The sequence below is a fragment of the Propithecus coquereli genome, unplaced genomic scaffold (assembly GCF_000956105.1).
Source record: "Propithecus coquereli isolate 6110/MARCELLA unplaced genomic scaffold, Pcoq_1.0 Scaffold114, whole genome shotgun sequence".
Classification (NCBI taxonomy): domain Eukaryota; kingdom Metazoa; phylum Chordata; class Mammalia; order Primates; family Indriidae; genus Propithecus; species Propithecus coquereli.
Genome location: NW_012135414.1, coordinates 4,035,732 through 4,054,227, shown reverse-complemented (window position 1 = coordinate 4,054,227; position 18,496 = coordinate 4,035,732). Strand labels below are relative to the sequence as shown.

Here is an 18,496-nt window from a genome sequence, read left to right as displayed (position 1 = left end):
TGCAACTTTACCGAATTTGTTTATCAGTTCTAATAGTTTTTTTGTTTTTTTTTTTTTTTGGTGCAGTCTTTAGGTTTCTGTCTAGATAATAAGATCATATCATCTGCAAACAAGGACAGTTTGACTTCTTCCTTTCTAATTTGGATGTCCTTTATTTCTTTCTCTTATCTGATTGCTCTAGCTAGAACTTTCAGTACTATGTTGAATAATAGCAGTGAGAATGGGCATCCTTGTCTTGTTCCAGATCTTAGAGGAAAGGCTTTCAGTTTTTCCCCGTTCAGTATGATACTAGCTGTGGATCTGTCATATATGGCTTTTATCATGTTGAGGTATGTTCCTTCTATACCCAGTTTTTTGAGTTTTTATCATGAAGGGGTGTTGATTTTATCAAATGTACTTTCAGCATCAGTTGAAATGATCATATGGTTTTTGTCCTTTGTTTTCTTCATATGATGTATCACAATGATTTATTTGTGTATGTTGAACCATCCTCACATCCCCAGGATGAATCCCCACTTGATTATGATGAATAATCTTTTAATGTGTTGTTGAATTTGGTTTGCTAGTATTTTGTTGAGGATTTTGCATCTATGTTCATCAGAGATGTTGGCCTATAGTTTCTTTTTTTGTTGTCTCTTTGTCTGGTTTTGGTATCAGGGTGATACTGGCCTTGCAGAATGAGTTTGAGAGTATTCCCTCCTCCTTGATTTTTTGGAATAGTTTGACTAGGATTGGTATTAGTTCTTTGAATGTTTGAATTAAGCAATGAAGCCATCAGGTCCTGGGCTTTTCTTTGATGGGAGACTTTTTATTACTGCTTCTGTCTCATTACTTGTTAAGCATCTATTCAGATTTTTTGTTTCTTCCTGGTTCAATCTTGGTAGGTTGTATGTCTAGGAATTTATCCATTTTTTCCTAGGTTTTCCAATTTATTAACATATAATTGCTTATAGTAGTCTCTAATGGTCCTTTGAATTTCCACAGTATCAGTTTAATGTCTCCTTTTTCATGTTTGATTTTATTTATTTGGGACTTCTCTTTTTTTAGTCTGGCTAAAGGTTTGTCGGTTTTCTTTATCATTTCAAAAAACCAACTTTTCATTTCATTGATCTTTCGTGTTGTTTTTTCGGTTTCAATTTCCTTTATTTCTGCTCTGATCTTTATTATTTTTTTTCTTCTACTAATTTTGGGATTGGTTTGCTGTTGCTTTTCTAGTGCTTTCAGATGCCTTTGGTTGTTTATTTGAAGTTTTTCTACTTTTTTGACGTAGGCATCTATTACTATAAATTTTCCTCTTAGTACTTCTTTTGCTGTATCCCATATGTTTTGGTATGTTGTGTTTTCTTTTTCATTTGTTTCAAGAAAGTTTTAAATTTTCTTCTTAATTTCTTCATTGACCCACTGATCATTCATGGGTATGTTGTTTAATTTCCATGTGCTTGAATAGTTTCTAATGTTCTTCTTGTTATTGATTTCTAGATTTATTCCATTCTGGTCAGAGAAAAAACTTGATATGATTTCACTTTTTTTGAATTTTGTAAGACTTGTTTTTTGGCCTAATGTATGGTCTGTGCTTGAGAATGATCCATGAGCAAGGAGAAGAGTGTGTATTCTGCAGCTGTTGGATGAAACAATCTATTAGTTCTATATGGTCTATAGCGCAGATTAAGTCTAATGTTTCTTTGTTGATTTTCTGTCTGGATAATCTGTCCAATGCTAAAAGTGGGATATTGAGTTTTCCAATTATTATTGTGTTGGGTGAATTTCTCTTTAGTTCTGATAATATTTGCTTTATATATCTGGGTGCCAGTGTTGGGTGCCTATATAGTAATATTTAGAATTGTTATATCCTCTTGCTGAATTGACCCCTTTATCATTATATAATGACCTTCTTTGTCTCTTTTTACAGTTTCTGTCTTGATATCAATTTTATCTAATAGAAGTATGTAGCCACTCCTACTCTTTGGTTTCTATTTGTATGGAATATCTTTTTCCATCCCTTTATTTTCAGTCTGTATATGTCTTTATAGATGAAATAGGTTTCTTGTAGACAACATATAGTTGAGGCTTGTTTTTTTATCCATTCAAACATTCTGTTTTTCAATTAGAGAGTTTAGTCCATTTACATTCATTGTTATTCATAGGTAAAGACTTACTACTGCCATATTGTCATTTGATTTGTTTGTTTTGTGATCCTCTGTTCGTTTGTTCCTTCCTTCCTTCCGTCTTTCCTTCCTTCCTGTCTTTCTTTGTATGAAAGTTATTTTCTCTGGTAATGTGTTTTAATTTCTTGCTTTCATTTTTTGTGTATCTGTTGTAGGTGTTTCAATTTGAGGTTACCATGAGGCTTATAAAAAAATCCTATAACCAATTATTTTAAACAGATAACAACTTAACTCTGCTTACAACAAAGAAACAAACAAGCACAGGGAAAGCTAAAAGAAACTACACTTTAACTGCATCCCCCTCAGCACTTTTTGACTTTTTGTTGTTTCCATTGTTTCCATTTATATCTTTTTTTTTTCATGTCAGACGGGTAATGTGTGCCGACATCATAACAAGGTTTGAGGGAGGCACATCTCACACATGCACATGAACACGCAGTCATCATGCTTATGAACTACAAAAGGATCCATTTATATCTTTTTATATAATCTATCGGTTAAAAATTGTTGTAGTTATTATTTTTGATAAGTTTGTCTTTTAGTTTTCCTATTCAAGATATAAGTGGTTTATATGCTGCTATTATAGCAATATTCTGTATTTGTGTACTTACTGTTACCAGTGAGTTTTCTACCTTCAGATGATTTCTTATTGTTCTTTCACATCCTTTTCTTTCAGATTGAAGGGCTCCCTTAAGCACTTCTTGTGGGGCAGGTCTGATGTTGATGAAATCCTTCAGCTTTTGTTTGTCTTGGAAAGTCATTATTTCTCCTTCATGTTTGTGGAATGTTTTTATAGGATGTAATATTCCAGGATTAAAGTTTTTTTCCTTCAGCACTTTGAAAATGTCATGCCACTCTCCCCTGGCCTGTAAGGTTATCACTGAGAAGTATGCTGCCAGATGTATCGGAACTCCTATATATGTTATTTTTTTTTCTTTTTTTATGCCTCTCTTAGGACCTTTTCTTTATCCATGACCTTTGGGAGCTTGATTATTAAATGCCTTGAATCTTGTTTGGGTTAAATTTGCTTGGTGTTCTGTGACCTTCTTGTACCTGAACACTGAGATCTTTCCCTAGATTTGGAAAGTTCTCTGCTATTATTATATTTGTTTGAATAAACTTTGTACCCCAGTCTTTCTCTCTACCTCCTCTTTAAGGTCAATAACTCTTAGATTTGCCCTTTTGAGGCTATCTTCTAAATCTTGTAGGCATGCTTTGTTCTTTTTTGATTCTCTTTTTTCTCTTCTGACTGCGTATTTTCAAATAGCCTGTCTTCAAGCTCACTAGTTCTTTCTTCTGCTCGATCTGTTCTGCTGTTGTGAGATTCTGATGCATTTCTCAGTTTGTCAGTTCAATTTTTCGGCTCCAGAATTTCTGAGGGTTTTTTTATTATTATTTAAGTCTCTTCGTTGAATATCTCTGATAGGCTCCTAAATTCCTTATCTTCATTGTCTTCAAGTTCATTGAGCTTTTTTGGAAGAGCTATTTTAAATTCTTTGTCTAAAAGGTCATATATGTCCATCTCTCTAGGATTTGGTCATGCTACCTTTTATTTGGTGAAGTCATGTTTTCCTAGGTGTTCTTGGTGTTTCGGGGTTTTTTTGGTTTTTTTTAGGCTAATCAAGTGCAATAGTGAGAAGGGGATAAAGTAGCAGAACAAGGAGTTCAATCTGTATGTTCTTGATGTTTGTGGATGTTTGTTGATATCTGGGTATTGAAGAGTTTGGAATTTATTCTGATCTTCACAGTCTGGCCTTGTTTGAACTCTTTGTTGAGAAGGCTTTCCAGATATTCAAAAGGAATTGAGAGTTGTGATCTCAGTCTTTGATCACTGTGGCCATATCAGCACTAGAGGGCCCCCCAAGCCCAGTAATGCTGCAACTTTTACAGCCTCCTGGTGGTACCTACTACTGCCTTGGCGGACTGATTTTTGGCTCTTATGAAGGTGCTTTCTTACATGAATAATAAATTCGGTGTTCCTGTGGGGGGATGATCTTTGATCTCTGGAGGGTTTTATTTACTGTTTGGCCATCTTGCTCCACCTCCTCTATCTTCTCTTTCTTTCTTTTTTTTTTGAGACAGGGTCTCACTCTGTTGCCTGGGCTGGGTTAGGGTGCTGTGGCCTCATTATAGCTCACTGCAACCTCAAACTCCTGGGCTCAAGCAATCCTCCTGTCTCAGCCTCCTGAGAAGCTGGGACTATGGGCACGTGCCACCACATCTGGCTAATTTTTTTTATTTTTTCTAGAGACAGGGTCTCACTATGTTGCCCAGGCTGGTCTGGAACTTCTGGCCTTAGGCAGTCCTTTTGCCTCAGCCTCCCAAAGTGCTGGGATTACAAGTGTGAGCCACAGTGCCCAGCTTCTTCTCTTCCTTTTTTAGAGCAAGGAAAGTAGTCCTGAAAGATCCTCAGTATACTTTGTATCACATGCTTCAGTGTAAACCTGTCACTAGCAAAGCGACTGGAATTACTGTGGTGAGCAAGACTAGTCAGCATTCATCCCTACAACTAAGGAGCACATAGACACTCAACTTCTGAAGAAAATTAAGGTTCTCTTAGCCTGAAGGAGGCAGGGGGTGACTATTTGGGAAGTAACCAGCAATATCTGCCTGAAAACCATATTAAAATTTTGGTTATTAAAGACATAATTTGAAAAAATACACCTTTGGAGTAAATATATATATATATATGTATATGTATATATGTATCTATATAAAGTGAAAAATGAAAAGATGCCCTCACCCCATTTTTGCCTCCTAGTTCCACTCCCCTGATGAAACTACTCTCAGTAGTTAGTTAGGTACGGTTTCAGATGTTTTACTCTGTTTGTATAAATATGTCAGTATAGTTTTGTTTTTTCCCCTAAATTTTGGTTCATACTAATCTGTACCTTGGTATTTTCCCTCACTGATATATCAAAGACATTTTTCCATATTAGTGTACAAAGTGCTCTCTCTTGCAGAGTATTCCACATGTGGGTCTACCATATTATAGTTCATATTGGCCCTTTTGATGGTCATTTAGGCTGTCTCCAGTTTTCCCCCATTAGTAATAATGCAGTATCTATCCTGTCCCACTTTTTATAACTTTATGATGAAAAATTTCAATCACATATGAAAGTAGAGAGACTAGTTAGTATAATGATCCCCCACATACCTATCACCTATCATCATCAGTTGTGAACATTTTATCTCTCATTTCATCCATCCCTCTATTTCTACATTGTATTTTAGCTGAAGAACTTTGAAAACAAGTCTCAAATATCCTTTCATCCATAAATACTTCAGCATCTAGGCCACTTTTTTTTTTCAGTTAAAATTCACATGACGTGGAATTAACCATTTGAAATGTACAGTTCAGTAGCATTTAGTACAGTCATAATCTAGTTCCAAAACATTTTCATCACCCCAAAAGCAAATCCTGTATTTATTAGGCAGTCACTCTCCACTTAGCCTCCCCATAAGCAGCCACTAATCTACTTTCTGTTTCTATGGATTTATCATTTTTGAATATTTTATATAAATGGAGTCATGTAATATATAACCTTTTATGCCCAGCTTCTTTCACTTAGCATGTTTCCAAGGTTTATCATGTTGTAGCACATACCAGTACTTCATTCCTTTCTATAGCTGAATAATATTCTATTTTATGACTATGCCACATTCATTCATTAGTTGATGGATATTTGAATTATTTCCACTTTTTGACTATCGTGAATAGTGCTGCTGTGAACATTTGTACACAAATTTTTGTTTGAGTACGTATTTTTACTTCTTTGGTATCTATACCTAGGAGTAGAATTGCTGGATCCTACAGTTATTGTGTTTAATTTTTTGAAGAACTGCCGTACTATTTTCCATATTAACTGTACCATTTAACATTCCCACCAGCAATGTTTGAGAGTTCCAATTTCTCCACATCCTTGCCAACACTTATTTTCTGGGTTTTGAAATTATAGCCATCCTAAGTGGGTGTGAAGTGATATCTCATTGTGGTTTAGATTTGCATTTCCCTAATGACTAATGACTTTGAACATTTTTTCATGGACTTGCTGGCCATTCATATATCTTCTTTGAGAAAGGATCTCTGGAAGTCCTTTGCCCATTTTTAATTGGCTTGTTTGTCTTTTTGTTGTTGAGTGAAAAGAGTTCTTTATATTTTAAATCCTGGACCCTTCTGAGATATATTTGCAAATATTTTCTCTCATTATGTGGGTTGGTTTTTTACTTTCTTTATAGTGTCCTTTGATGCACAAAAGCTTTGGATTTTGATGAAGTCAATTTATATGTTTTTTCTTTGTTGCTTATGCCTTTGGTGTCCTAACCACTTCTGAAAGTGTATTTGTAGAAAAGATTTCTTAAAATGGGATTACAACTTAAATTTTTTATAGATACATATATAGAGTCTGCCCTCATCCATGGGTTCCATATCCATGAATTCAACCAACCACAGATTGACAGTATTCAAAAAAACAAAATTGTGTCTGTACTGAACATGTACAAAGTTTTTTCTTGTCATTATCCCCTAAACAATACAACTATTTATGTATAATTTACATTGTATTAGGTATTATAAATAATCTAGAGATGATTTAAAGTATCAGGGAGGATGGTTATATGCTAATGAGCATCTGTGGATTCTGCTATCTAAGGGAGATCCTAGAGCCAGTCCCTCACAGATACCAAGGGACAACTGTACTCCAAAAGTTCATACCCCCATCCACTAAGATGAGTGCACAGCTTAACCCATGCTGTGTATTAATCAGTCTTGCTATTTTCTTTTCTAATTTTTGACAATTTGACAAGTGAAAATGATGTTTTAATATGTATTTTCATTATCATTAATTTATTTACATTATTACATTTTTAATTTTTCAGCCTATAGTCACTCAAATATTTGTTGAATGAATCTTCATATCCTTTGCCTGTTTTTTTCTTTTTAATTGTCTACAGCAGATGCTACATTTATGTGTGACAAGCGGTGTAACAAGAAACGGTTGTGTGGACGGCATAAATGTAACGAGATATGCTGTGTGGTAAGTAGACTTATCGTTAGACATATTCAGATTCATTTTATCCAGGTACTGGGCTTCTGGAAGCCTCAGCAATCTGGAATGCAGCCCAGATTGAGAAATCATTAGGAGGGACCCATAAGCAGCAGTCAGAAACTTCTCATAGTCCCTATACCCACTTAGCAGGGAGACAGACTGGGCCTTTTAAGGCCTCAGCCAGCTCAAGAATTCAGCCAGTGGCATCTAGTGGCAACACAGAGGAAAAGAAAGCGGAAAGACAGAAGGCCTCAGGCCCCAGAGCTCAAGACGACTAGATGAACACACAGTCTTCGGCAGGACATTGTGTGTTGTCCCAACACAGGCTGGCCTAGACTTAGCAACACAGGCTTCAGGTTTCATATATCCCTTAGGTCATGTCAGGAGATAAAATGAGTATGACATTTTTTAAACGGAGCAAATTTCTTTATTTGAAATTTTACCTCTATGGAACTAATTAAAGGATACACTACCTGGTTATTGGTAATGTGTTATCTTGTCATATATATTATGTGTACATATATGTGTATATGTATATGTGTGTATTATGTGTGTATATGTACATACATACATATATAAACAAGATGACCGGCAAGGTAGTACATATACACGTATATGTATGTATATAAAATACATAATTATTATTTTTAAAATTTATATATTGACAGAGTAAAGAGTGATAAAGTTGTGCTATAACCAAGACTTGTAAACCAGTTTTAAGGCTTGATGACTTCCTCTTATTATCAAAAATTTCAAACATATACAAAAGCAGAGAGAACAGTATAGCGAGTCCCACATCCACAACATCCAGCTTCAGTAGTGATGAACTCGTAACTAATCTTGTTTCATCCATATCCCCACCTATTCCCCCTTCTCTTGATTATTTTGAAGCTATTCTCAGACTTCATTTCATCCATAAATATATAGAGCTTTATTTTTATTAATCTGCTTGTTATGGAAAATATAAAATGGAGACCATTTTGGGAACAACTATAAATCTCTCTTCCCAGGATAAGGAGCACAAGTGTCCTTTGATTTGTGGGAGGAAACTCTGCTGTGGCCTTCATAGGTGTGAAGAACCCTGTCATCGTGGGAACTGCCAGATATGCTGGCAAGCCAGTGAGTGTCTTCATTATAAGAGTCTTCTAGAAATTCAGGCATAATATATTTTCAAAGATTGATTTGCTTAAATTGGTATGGATTTTTTATTTTTTTTTTTTTTTTGAGATAGGGTCACACTTTTTCACCCAGGCTAAAGTGCAGCGGCATTATCATAGCTCACTGCAACCTCCAACTCCTGAGTTCAAGCGATCCTCCTGCCTTAGCCTCCTGAGTAGCTGGGACTACAGGCACATGCCACCACGTCTAAAAGTTTTGTATTTTTTATACAGACAAATGTTGTATTGTGATATTAAATAATCATTAATACAACCTCCAATCTAATTAGAAATGTGTTGGGAAAAGTACTGAGAAGTTGTCATGTTCATAGTAGTAAGTGGAACAATTCATATGTGTGTGTGCCTTTTTTACCTGCTCAGCTTTAATTAAAAAAGAAAAACCAAAAATTTCTCCTCTAAAAATACAAGCATAAAAATATGTATGTATAAATATGTATATGCACATCTCAAACTCGTGAACGATTATTCTGTTTCACCTGCTGCCCCACCAGGTTTTGATGAATTAACCTGCCACTGTGGTGCATCAGTGATCTACCCTCCAGTTCCCTGTGGTACTAGGCCCCCTGAGTGTACCCAGACCTGTGCCAGAGTCCATGAATGTGACCATCCAAGTGAGTTTCATCTTACAGCCACACTTCCCAACCTGCTTACACCATGTCGTTTAGGATGTTGCTGTGTCTTCACTGCTCTAAGGTCATGCTGTGATGGCTTCCCCCTGCTCCCCATGCTCAGGGGCTGCTTCTGTGAAGGTGGATGTGTGATCTGGACCACAGTTGGGAATCATAGTGCCCTCCATTGCTTTGCTCTAAGGATGTCAAACACACCTGAAAAGTTCTTGCCTCAGGAATTTCTTTCTTCGTGGGCTCCACTTTGGTGCATATTTGAAAGTTGAGCATCTTTTTACAAAATTAGAAGTGACTTGTTTTTTGTTCTTGTCACAGAAGCAATATATTTATTATATAAAAATAAAGAAAATAGAGATAAAGTCAAAAGATTGAAATTAAATCATCTATTACGTCACCTTTGAAGAGTTACACTTTAGTGCATATTTTGCATTTTTTTCCTAAAATAAAAGTGGGAACCTATTGTACTTAATAATTTGAAGCAGCTTTTTCCTCTTACTAATATTTTTAATCTCTCTCCTTGTCAATGAGTATTTTTCTACAATATAGATTTTTAATGGCAGTTAAGTGTCCTGTTACATGGATCACCATAATTTATTCAGTCAGACTTGTGTTGCCGGACAGTAAGTTATTTCCAGTTTTTCTCTGATAAACTACTGAGCTACCAGGCCAACAGCTACTTGACGTCACCCGTTTTTCATGTCTGTCAAGTCTAGTTGCTGGCTTTCCTCTAGGACCATATTGGGCCCATCATTTTATTTTACCAAGTCCCAGAGGCAAACCGGTAATAACTCAAGGCACCGGATTTGATACTCACAGTAAGTCTGACCATATGATGCAGACTTATAAATAGACAAAATTAGCTCTCAATTTTTTAAGTTAATAGAGTAAAACAGAATTAAGTAAATTCCTCATGAAGTGAAAAATTCGTTCCTTCCCTGGGGACCCTAGGATGGCCCTCCCAGCATAGTTTGCAAGGCCCTGCTGCGGCATTCATGCCAGCATAGAGTAAATACCCACCCATTCCTTCCTTTACACTCACTTGAAGATGTTACAGATGAAGTCCAAATCCTGGTGGGCAATATCCATAGTAAGAAGGTAACCATTTGTGTCAATTATGTTATTTTAGCCTGCTTTTTGTTCAGCATTCATTTCCATTTTCTTTTTTTTTTTTTTTTTTTTTTTGAGACAGAGTCTTGCTCTGTCACCCGGGCTAGAGCACCGTGGTGTCAGCCTGGCTCACAGCAACCTCAAACTCCTGGGCTCAAGCAATCCTCCTGCCTCAGCCTCCTGAGTAGCTGGGACTACAGGTACTTGCCACCATGCCCGGCTAATTTTTTCTATTTTTCATAGATATAGGTCTTCCTCTTGCTCAGGCTGATCTTGAACTCCTGAGCTCAAGCGATCCTCCCTGCTCAGCCTCCCACAGTGCTGGGATTACAGGCATGAGGCACCATGCTTGGCCCACATTGCCATTTTCTTAAATGTTTGTTGTATATATAGCAGACACAGGGAGCTTCAGAAGAATAAAAAAATAGCACATGATCTTGACGTTCTTATGTTCTCCCTGAGAGGAAGAGGGATGGTAGTTAAATACACATGACAAGTGACAAAACCAACCTTCTTACGAAGATGGCAGCAACCCATCTACATAAGCGCTGAAACCATCAGGGAGTGTGAGGGAGCTCAGGCTAGAGTGTGATCAGCCAAGGAAGGCTTTGTTTTAGGAGATGAGTTTTGATGAACTGCCCCATATAAGCAATAAAGAAATTGGAAGGAGTCAGCAGAAGCATTTTAGACAGAATCAATAGCAAAGATCTAAGAGCAAAAGTGAGCAGTTGCTGTGTAAGGTAGGGCCGAAAAAACTGATACAAGAGAACGAACAGACCATGTGGCTGTGCTGCAAGAGATGAGGTGGGAAAACTGTCTCCTCTGCTTCTGTATTTTGGCACGTCTCTTCCTCCTCAGTTGGGTTTCTTTTTCTCACCATAGTAATCCTTCAACACTTTAATGTAGAGCCAAGTACTTTTTACTTTCCTGTGACCATTTAAAAAAGTACTCCCAGCTCCTGAATTTTAAAGTTTCATGTCATATGCCATTTATAATATGTGTAATATTGCTTTATTTAGAAATTATTCCTGATGTTGCCTTCCTCTTTCTGCAGTATATCATTCTTGTCACAGTGAGGAGAAGTGTCCCCCTTGCACTTTCCTAACTCAGAAGTGGTGCATGGGCAAACATGAGGTAAGTTTTCTCTCTCAAGTGTTCATCTTTGCAGCCACAGGACCAAAGAGATTTATGATTTAATTATTTAAGAGTTGTTAGTCTCAAAATTTCTCAAATGTATTTTAAGTAGAAGCTTTCTATTGCCCTTTTTCTTTTTTCTTTTTTTTTAAATAAAATTTGTGTACAATAAAATTTACCCTTTTTAGTGTACAGATCTGCAAGTTTTAACAGAAGCATACATACAGTCATGCAATCGCTACAACAGTTAAGATGTACCTTTCGGTCACCCCCAAATGCTCCTTCATGTTCCTCTATAGTCATCCCCCACTCCACCTCTAGGCCCTGACAACCAATGATCAGTTGTCTGTCCCAATAGTTTTACGTTTTCAGAATGTCACATAAATAGGAACTACCCTATGATCCAGCAATCCCACTGCTGGGTATATATCCACAGGAGGGGAATTCAGTATATCAAAAAGATACCTGCACCCCCATGTTTATTGCAGCACTATTCATAATAGCTAAGGTAGGGAATCAACCTAAGTGTTCGTCAACAGATAATGGATAAAGAAATCGTGGTACATATGCACAATGGGATATTATATAGCCAAAAAAAGAATGAAATCCTGCCATTTGCAACAACATGGATGGAACTAGAGAACATTATGTTAAGTGACATAAGCCAAACACAGAAAGACGTATTTCATATGTTCTCACTCATATGTGGGAGCTAAATACTGGAAACAATTGATCTCATGGAGACAGAATAGAATGATGGTTACCAGAGGCTGGGAAAGGGAGTTGGAGAGGAGGGGATAAAGTAGAGATGGTTAATGGGTACAAAGATATAGTTAGATAGTTAGAATGGTATTTGATAGCACAACAAAGTGACTATAATCAATAATAAGTTAGGCCATACCTTAAAATAACTAAAATAGTGGAATTGTAATGTTCCTAACACAAAGAAATGTTAAATGCCTGAGGTAATGAATACCCCAACTACCGTGATTTGATTAATTCAGATTGTATGCCTGTATCAAAACACCACACGTACCCTATAAAGATACACAGCTATTATGTACCCAAAATAAAAAATTAAAAATTAAAAAAAAGGAATGTCACATAAGCAGAATCATATAGTAGGAGCATTTTGAATCTGTTTTGCTTTTATTTTTTAATCGGATTACAACCAAATGAAATTCAACCACTTGGCCTTGAGAACATGTACTGTGTTCAGAGAGAACTTCTAGATTAACCAACATGGGGAGAGGTTGCCAGCCTGGGAAACGGTGTTTCAGTGAGAGCATCCAAAGAGTAGAGGTGGACTCTCCACCACCTGCCACTGTTCCTTCTCCCTATGCCCTGTGCAACTGCCCATCCTGACCACTGGGCCAATGTGCCTTCCTCTAGTCTCACCTACACTTCCATATTGCTGGTACCCTGAAAGACTTTCACCCTCATTCCTAAACTCTAAGCCATATTTGGCATTGTCAAGGAGTTTTATAGACTCTTTAAAACACTTAAAATTTATTTAACAAAATGCATATTCATTGTAGACAGTTGAGAAGATATAATTCTGCTACTGAGAAAGAAATGCTTCTTAACTTTGTGGTGTATAAACTACTAGGCATGTGTGATAAACACTTTTCCCTACTCTGCTTAAGATTACACTGTTTTATAACCTACTCTTTTTACTTTATAACATGTTGGCCAACAATTCTTGACACTCTCTTGACATCTGTAACAACATGCTTTCAGTATTCTTTTCTTTTCTTGATGGACATATTTTTCTCCACTTATTTCCTGTGGGTGGTTCTCAAGTCCTTGATATTTATTCTTCCTCTATAAATCTCACTTCCTCTTTGAGCTTATCCATTCTAAGACATCCATGTATCATCTTTGTGTTGATGACTTATTCAAACTTTATTCAAATATTGAGTCCCTACTGTGTGGTAGATGACAGGCTAGATTTGGGTGATTCAGAAGTGAATGAGACCTATGTGACCCCTGCCCTTATGGAGCCTTCACTTTGGGGTGGGAGGCAGACACATAGACAATTGCAGTGATGTGGGAAATACAGAGTACTGAGGGGGACAGAAGGGCTCCCTACCCAGTGAAGGTGTTCTGGAGGAAGTAACATCCTAAAGAATAGTGAGACAATAGGCAAATAATGTGGGGAGGGAGTGACAGGGCAGAGTGTGTACAAAAATTATCCCTATCACCCTGGCAGTAGAATAGGTAAGGTTTAATGATTGGGAACTACATTCTACCAAATACTGATTCCAGAGTTATTGGAAGCATGTTTGTCCTAGCCTTTAGAAGCTTCTTCAAAAGTGGAAGTTATGTGTCACTGCAGTAGAAGTATATTTCTCATTTTGAGGGTTCTTGAAAGAATTTGAGTGAATATATAAGAGCAACCTTTGGTCTCACAGGAGTAAAATTCCAGCAGCTTTTTCCTGCATTTGGAAAGCCTAGAAGCAGGCAATTTTTTAAGGAAAAAATGAGTTGGGGGTTCCATTGCCTGTTGCCTATTAATTTTTTGAAGGACAGGACTGCCTGAAGCTCTGGAGACCATGAGTTGGGAGATGTGAGGAGATCTGAATATTTAATCACATAAAACAACCCTGTCAGCAGTCTCGGAACCCTGGGCCGAGGTTGCCTTCCACCACAGCCAGTACAAGGGTTAGTCTGTCAACTCAATGCCATAGCAGTTTGGATAGGAGGGGAAAGATATCTGATCCTCTTGGTTAGTCTTAGCAACTTTCAAGTACTCCCTAGTTATCCGGTTCCATTTGCTTGTTGCCACCTTGGAAAGTTTATGTCCCAGGTTACATTTTGACTGCTGCCACAATTCCTTTGGCTCATAACAAGCGTTATTATTAAATGAAAGTTCAGATTTGTTTTCTGCTCAAACTAACCTTTTAAACTTTGAAAATCAAACTAATTTTTTTTCAGGTAAAAAGAGCTTTTTAAAAAAATATTTTAAAAGTTCAGAAATGTTTTAAGAGGAAGTTAGAAGTTACCCCAAATCCCACATGGAGATGAGAATCTGGCTATTTCTGTCTCTCCTAGTTACGAAGCAACATACCCTGTCACCTGGTTGATATCTCTTGCGGGTTACCCTGCAGTGCCACGCTTCCGTGTGGGATGCACAAGTGTCAGAGACTCTGTCACAAAGGAGAATGTCTTGTGGATGAGGCCTGTAAGCAGCCCTGCACCACCCCTAGAGCTGACTGTGGCCACCAGTGTATGGCACCCTGCCACCCCAGCTCACCCTGCCCTGTGACTGCTTGTAAAGCCAAGGTAGGTATTTGTGGCCCTATTTTGATGGGGTGTTGACTGTGGTTCTGGGGCTGCTAGTGAGTCAAGAATGGTCTGCAGTAGCCCCTGGGCATGCCTCTTCATCAGGGGTCATTGGTTGCAAGGAACTGCAAGTTAACAAGAGAAAGGTGATATAAGTCATGTAGGCTTTTGGCCACCCAGCTTGCTTTGGCCTTTTAATTCAGCAAGTACTCACTGCCACCCGACCACAGTCTCTGCCTCCCTTGTATAAGACATTATCCAACGTGCTGGGGCTAAATTAGCAAGCAAGAGACACATGGTTCCTCACAATTTGATGGGATACATACTCAGTAAATGATCACTCAGTTAACTAATTATGACTGTTGTGTCATGGAGGAGTCGTCATATCCTCATGGAGGGTGCTGTGAAAGCATGTAAATGGGAGAGTTAGCCTAGCCTGTGGGGCAAGGCAAGGCCACCCTGAGAAGGGGAAAGCAGTGGGATGAGGTGGAGTTGGCTAGGCCTCAGCTGGGTCGGGGTCAAGTGTCCGCCTCTAGATCAGTGGTGAAAACTTCATCTAGATCTGCCCCGTCAGCCAGGATTAAGAACAGAAATATAATAGTTTCCAGAAAGGGACATCGTGACCAGGACACTTCCCTCCTAGCATGTCAACTACTGTGTTGTTAATTTGCATATGTGGTTAGCTGCTTCTGTCTTGGAGAGTTGCCACTCACTCTCTATTCTGTGCCATGATTTGATCTGTGAGAGGATTTAAAAGTGAAACCTGCATATTCACCTGGTTCCCATGTGCTAAAGTTGCTCCATGTTAATCTGATTTCAGGTAGAGCTACAGTGTGAATGTGGACGAAGAAAAGAGATGGTGATTTGCTCTGAAGCGTCCAGTACTTATCAAAGGTTAGTGCTACTTAAATATTAACTCGTGGACCTAGGTGAAGGGGATACATGTGTTTATTGTAGAATACTTGCAGCTTTTCTAGAGGTTGGAAAGTTTTTTGAAGAAATTTTTTAAAATCTAGTTTCTTTGGTTCAAAGAAAAAGTGCTGCCTTATGTACTTTTTCTTCCCTAACTTTAATTTGTAAAATAGCCTTTTTATTTCTCCTCCTCCTCCTCCTCCTTCTTTTGTCTTGCTCTTATTACATAAAAAGGAAATATGCCCTAAAGTTAGGTGAATTGCTTTAACATTCTACCACTGGTCGGTGGCACAGCCAGGGCTAAATCCTGTGCTCCTCCCCTGGTATGGGGGTTTCTAATTGTTTCATGAGGTATCTTTGCAGCCTCCTGAAGCCTTGGGACCTATGAAGTCATATAGGATCTGAGTACAGAGGTAGAGGTGTTAGAGAATGAATGGTTGTGTGTATCTGTGGTTAGATGCAGAGATGTGCCATAGATATAGGACTTTAAGAGTATACAGAGATCAGATTGGCTGTGTTTGAATACCTACTGGGTGCCACGCATTGGCCTGGATGCTCAAGGAGGTACTGAGCAGTTGGGTTACCTCACTGCTTCCTGTACAGCTGCTTAGAATCTAATTGAGGAGATAGGACATAACATGCAGGTAGTTCATAAAAGATGGGCTTCCAGGGCCACACAGATTGTCGCGCGGTAGATTTGCTTTGAAAGAGGTCTTCTGCATCCCCACTATGGGCAAGTTCTTGTGAAACTGCAATGCCTCTTCTTCTCTTTATTTTTATATTTCAGAATAGCTGCTATTTCCATGGCCTCTAAAATAACAGACATGCAGCTTGGTGATTCAGTGGAGATCAGCAAGTTAATTACCAAGAAGGAAGTTCAACAAGCCAGGTAATTTTTAAAATGGATATATATGCCTTCTTTCTTCAGTTAGACTAGAGGATCATTCATTTATTTCAACCCCCCACAGTAGAGCCTGGCACACACAGTAAGTGTTCAATAGGCATTTGATGTTAAGAGGCCAAGCCCACTCCAACCCCAATGAATCCTACTCAAAATATAGCTAAGACTAGAGGAGACCTTCCAGGCCTCACTACAGACAGTAGCTAGAAGCAGAGATCTAGATGTGTCGCGCCTGACCCACAGGAGAATACAGAACCAGAGTGGTGGCTATGTCTAGAAAGGGAAGTGGGGCTGTTAGGGGGACACTTGGGGAGCATTTTGGGGGCTGAGCAGCCAGGAAACACTCTGAGGCCCACCTGAGAACTCCTCGACCCCCATAACCCAGAAGCCTGCCCACCTGTCCTTGAGAGAGACCTCAGGCAGCCATTCCTAGATTGGGGTCCCAGGGAGATGATGAAATTCCTAGGGCAAGGGTGCTAGTGGAACCTGAAGAGTAGGTGGCCTTACAGGCTCTTCCTGGCCTGAGGAGATGTCCTTTGGCAAGAATCAGCTGTTTTCAGGTTGACTATCTAAGACTTCTTTTCTTGCTGGATAGGAGCTATAAAGCCTGTACCCTGACTTTATTTTTTTTATTTGCTCATCAAGGCTGGAGTGTGATGAGGAGTGTTCAGCCATGGAAAGGAAAAAGTAAGTAGTTTCAACTGCTTTTTATCTGCTTGCCCTTGAGCTCTGTAAAATTAATGAGAGGGAGCAACCCTTAAGACATTCAACACTGCTCTGAGTCTTTTATGGCTATCGAAGAGGAAGAGAAATGCTAGCATCAAGAATTGAATTGTCTAAGGATAAACCACTCAGGTGATTTCAGCATATTCAGAAACATGAGCTGTGTGGTTTGGGGCATGGTATAAACATCACATATCACAGCATACTTACTAGCCAACTTCCTGATTCCAACAGAGATAAAAGGTTTAAAACAATGTTTAGTGTACTTTTGTATTGAAGTATAACATACATATAGAAGATTAGAAGTGTACTGATTGGTGAATCATCACAAGTAAATATAGTTGTGTAACCAAGCACTCAGGTGAAAAATAATTAACAGAACCCTTTCTTGTACCTTACAAAGATATCACCTCTATCTCGACTTCTAACATTTTAGCTTTTCTGTTTTTGAACTTTAAGTAATGAAATCATATAGGTTTTGTTTGTTTGTTTGGGGACAGAGTCTTACTCTGTCGCCCAGGCTAGAGTGCAGTGGTGTCATCATAGCTCGCTGCAACATCAAACTCCTGGGCTCAAGCAATTATCCTGCCACAGCCTCCCAGGTAGCTGGGACTACAGGCACATGCTACCACGCCCAGCTAATTTTTCTATTTTTTATAGAGACCGGCGGGGGGGGGGGGGTCTCACTTTTGCTCAGGCTGGTCTTGAACTCCTGGCCTCAAGCAATCTTCCCACCTTGGCCTCCCAGAGTGCTAGGATTACAAGCGTGAGCCACTCCACCTGGCCCTGGTTTGTATTATTTTTGTGTGGCTTTTTTCATTACATATGTGACATTCACGCCTTTTGTTGCGTGTAGCAACACTTTGTTCACTTTCATTCCTGCATGATATTTTATTGTATTAATATTCATTTATCTGTTCTACTGTTAATAGTTGTATGTGTGGGCCGGGCGTGGTGGCTCATGCCTGTAATCCTAGCACTCCGGGAGGCCGAGGCAGGAGGATTGCTCGAGGTCAGGAGTTCAAGACCAGCCTGAGCAAGAGCAAGACCCCCTCTCTACTAAAATAGAAGAAATTAGCCAGTCAACTAAAAATAGAAACAAAAAATTAGCCCGGCGTGGCAGCTAACGCCTGTAGGCCCAGCTACTCGGGAGGCTGAGGCAGGAGGATCCCTTGAGCCCAGGAATTTGAGGTTGCTTTGAGCTAAGCTGATGCCACGGCACTCTAACCCAGGCAACAGAGCGAGACTCTGTCTCAAAAAAAAAAAGTTGTATGTATGATGTTATGAGTATTGGGCTGTTACAAATAAAGCTGTCAAGAATATTCTTATGGCCGGGCGCGGTGGCTCATGCCTGTAATCCTAGCTCTCTGGGAGGCCGAGGCGGGCGGATTGTTTGAGCTCAGGAGTTTGAGACTAG

At 38.8% G+C, this 18,496-nt stretch overlaps 1 protein-coding gene across 3 annotated transcripts in view; it reads left to right on the top strand.

The window, feature by feature from the left end:
- Positions 1-18,496, top strand: part of NFX1 (nuclear transcription factor, X-box binding 1) — a 77,434-nt gene that overhangs the window by 47,641 nt on the left and 11,297 nt on the right. For 2 of the 3 annotated variants that reach the window (XM_012656487.1, XM_012656504.1), the window contains exons 12-19: positions 7,119-7,201; positions 8,224-8,332; positions 8,883-9,002; positions 11,179-11,258; positions 14,313-14,543; positions 15,364-15,437; positions 16,243-16,344; positions 17,002-17,043. In XM_012656487.1, coding sequence (XP_012511941.1) covers positions 7,119-7,201; positions 8,224-8,332; positions 8,883-9,002; positions 11,179-11,258; positions 14,313-14,543; positions 15,364-15,437; positions 16,243-16,344; positions 17,002-17,043 — 841 coding nt within the window. The remainder of the gene's footprint in view (positions 1-7,118; positions 7,202-8,223; positions 8,333-8,882; positions 9,003-11,178; positions 11,259-14,312; positions 14,544-15,363; positions 15,438-16,242; positions 16,345-17,001; positions 17,044-18,496) is intronic. The other variant, XM_012656495.1, reaches the window with a different exon arrangement.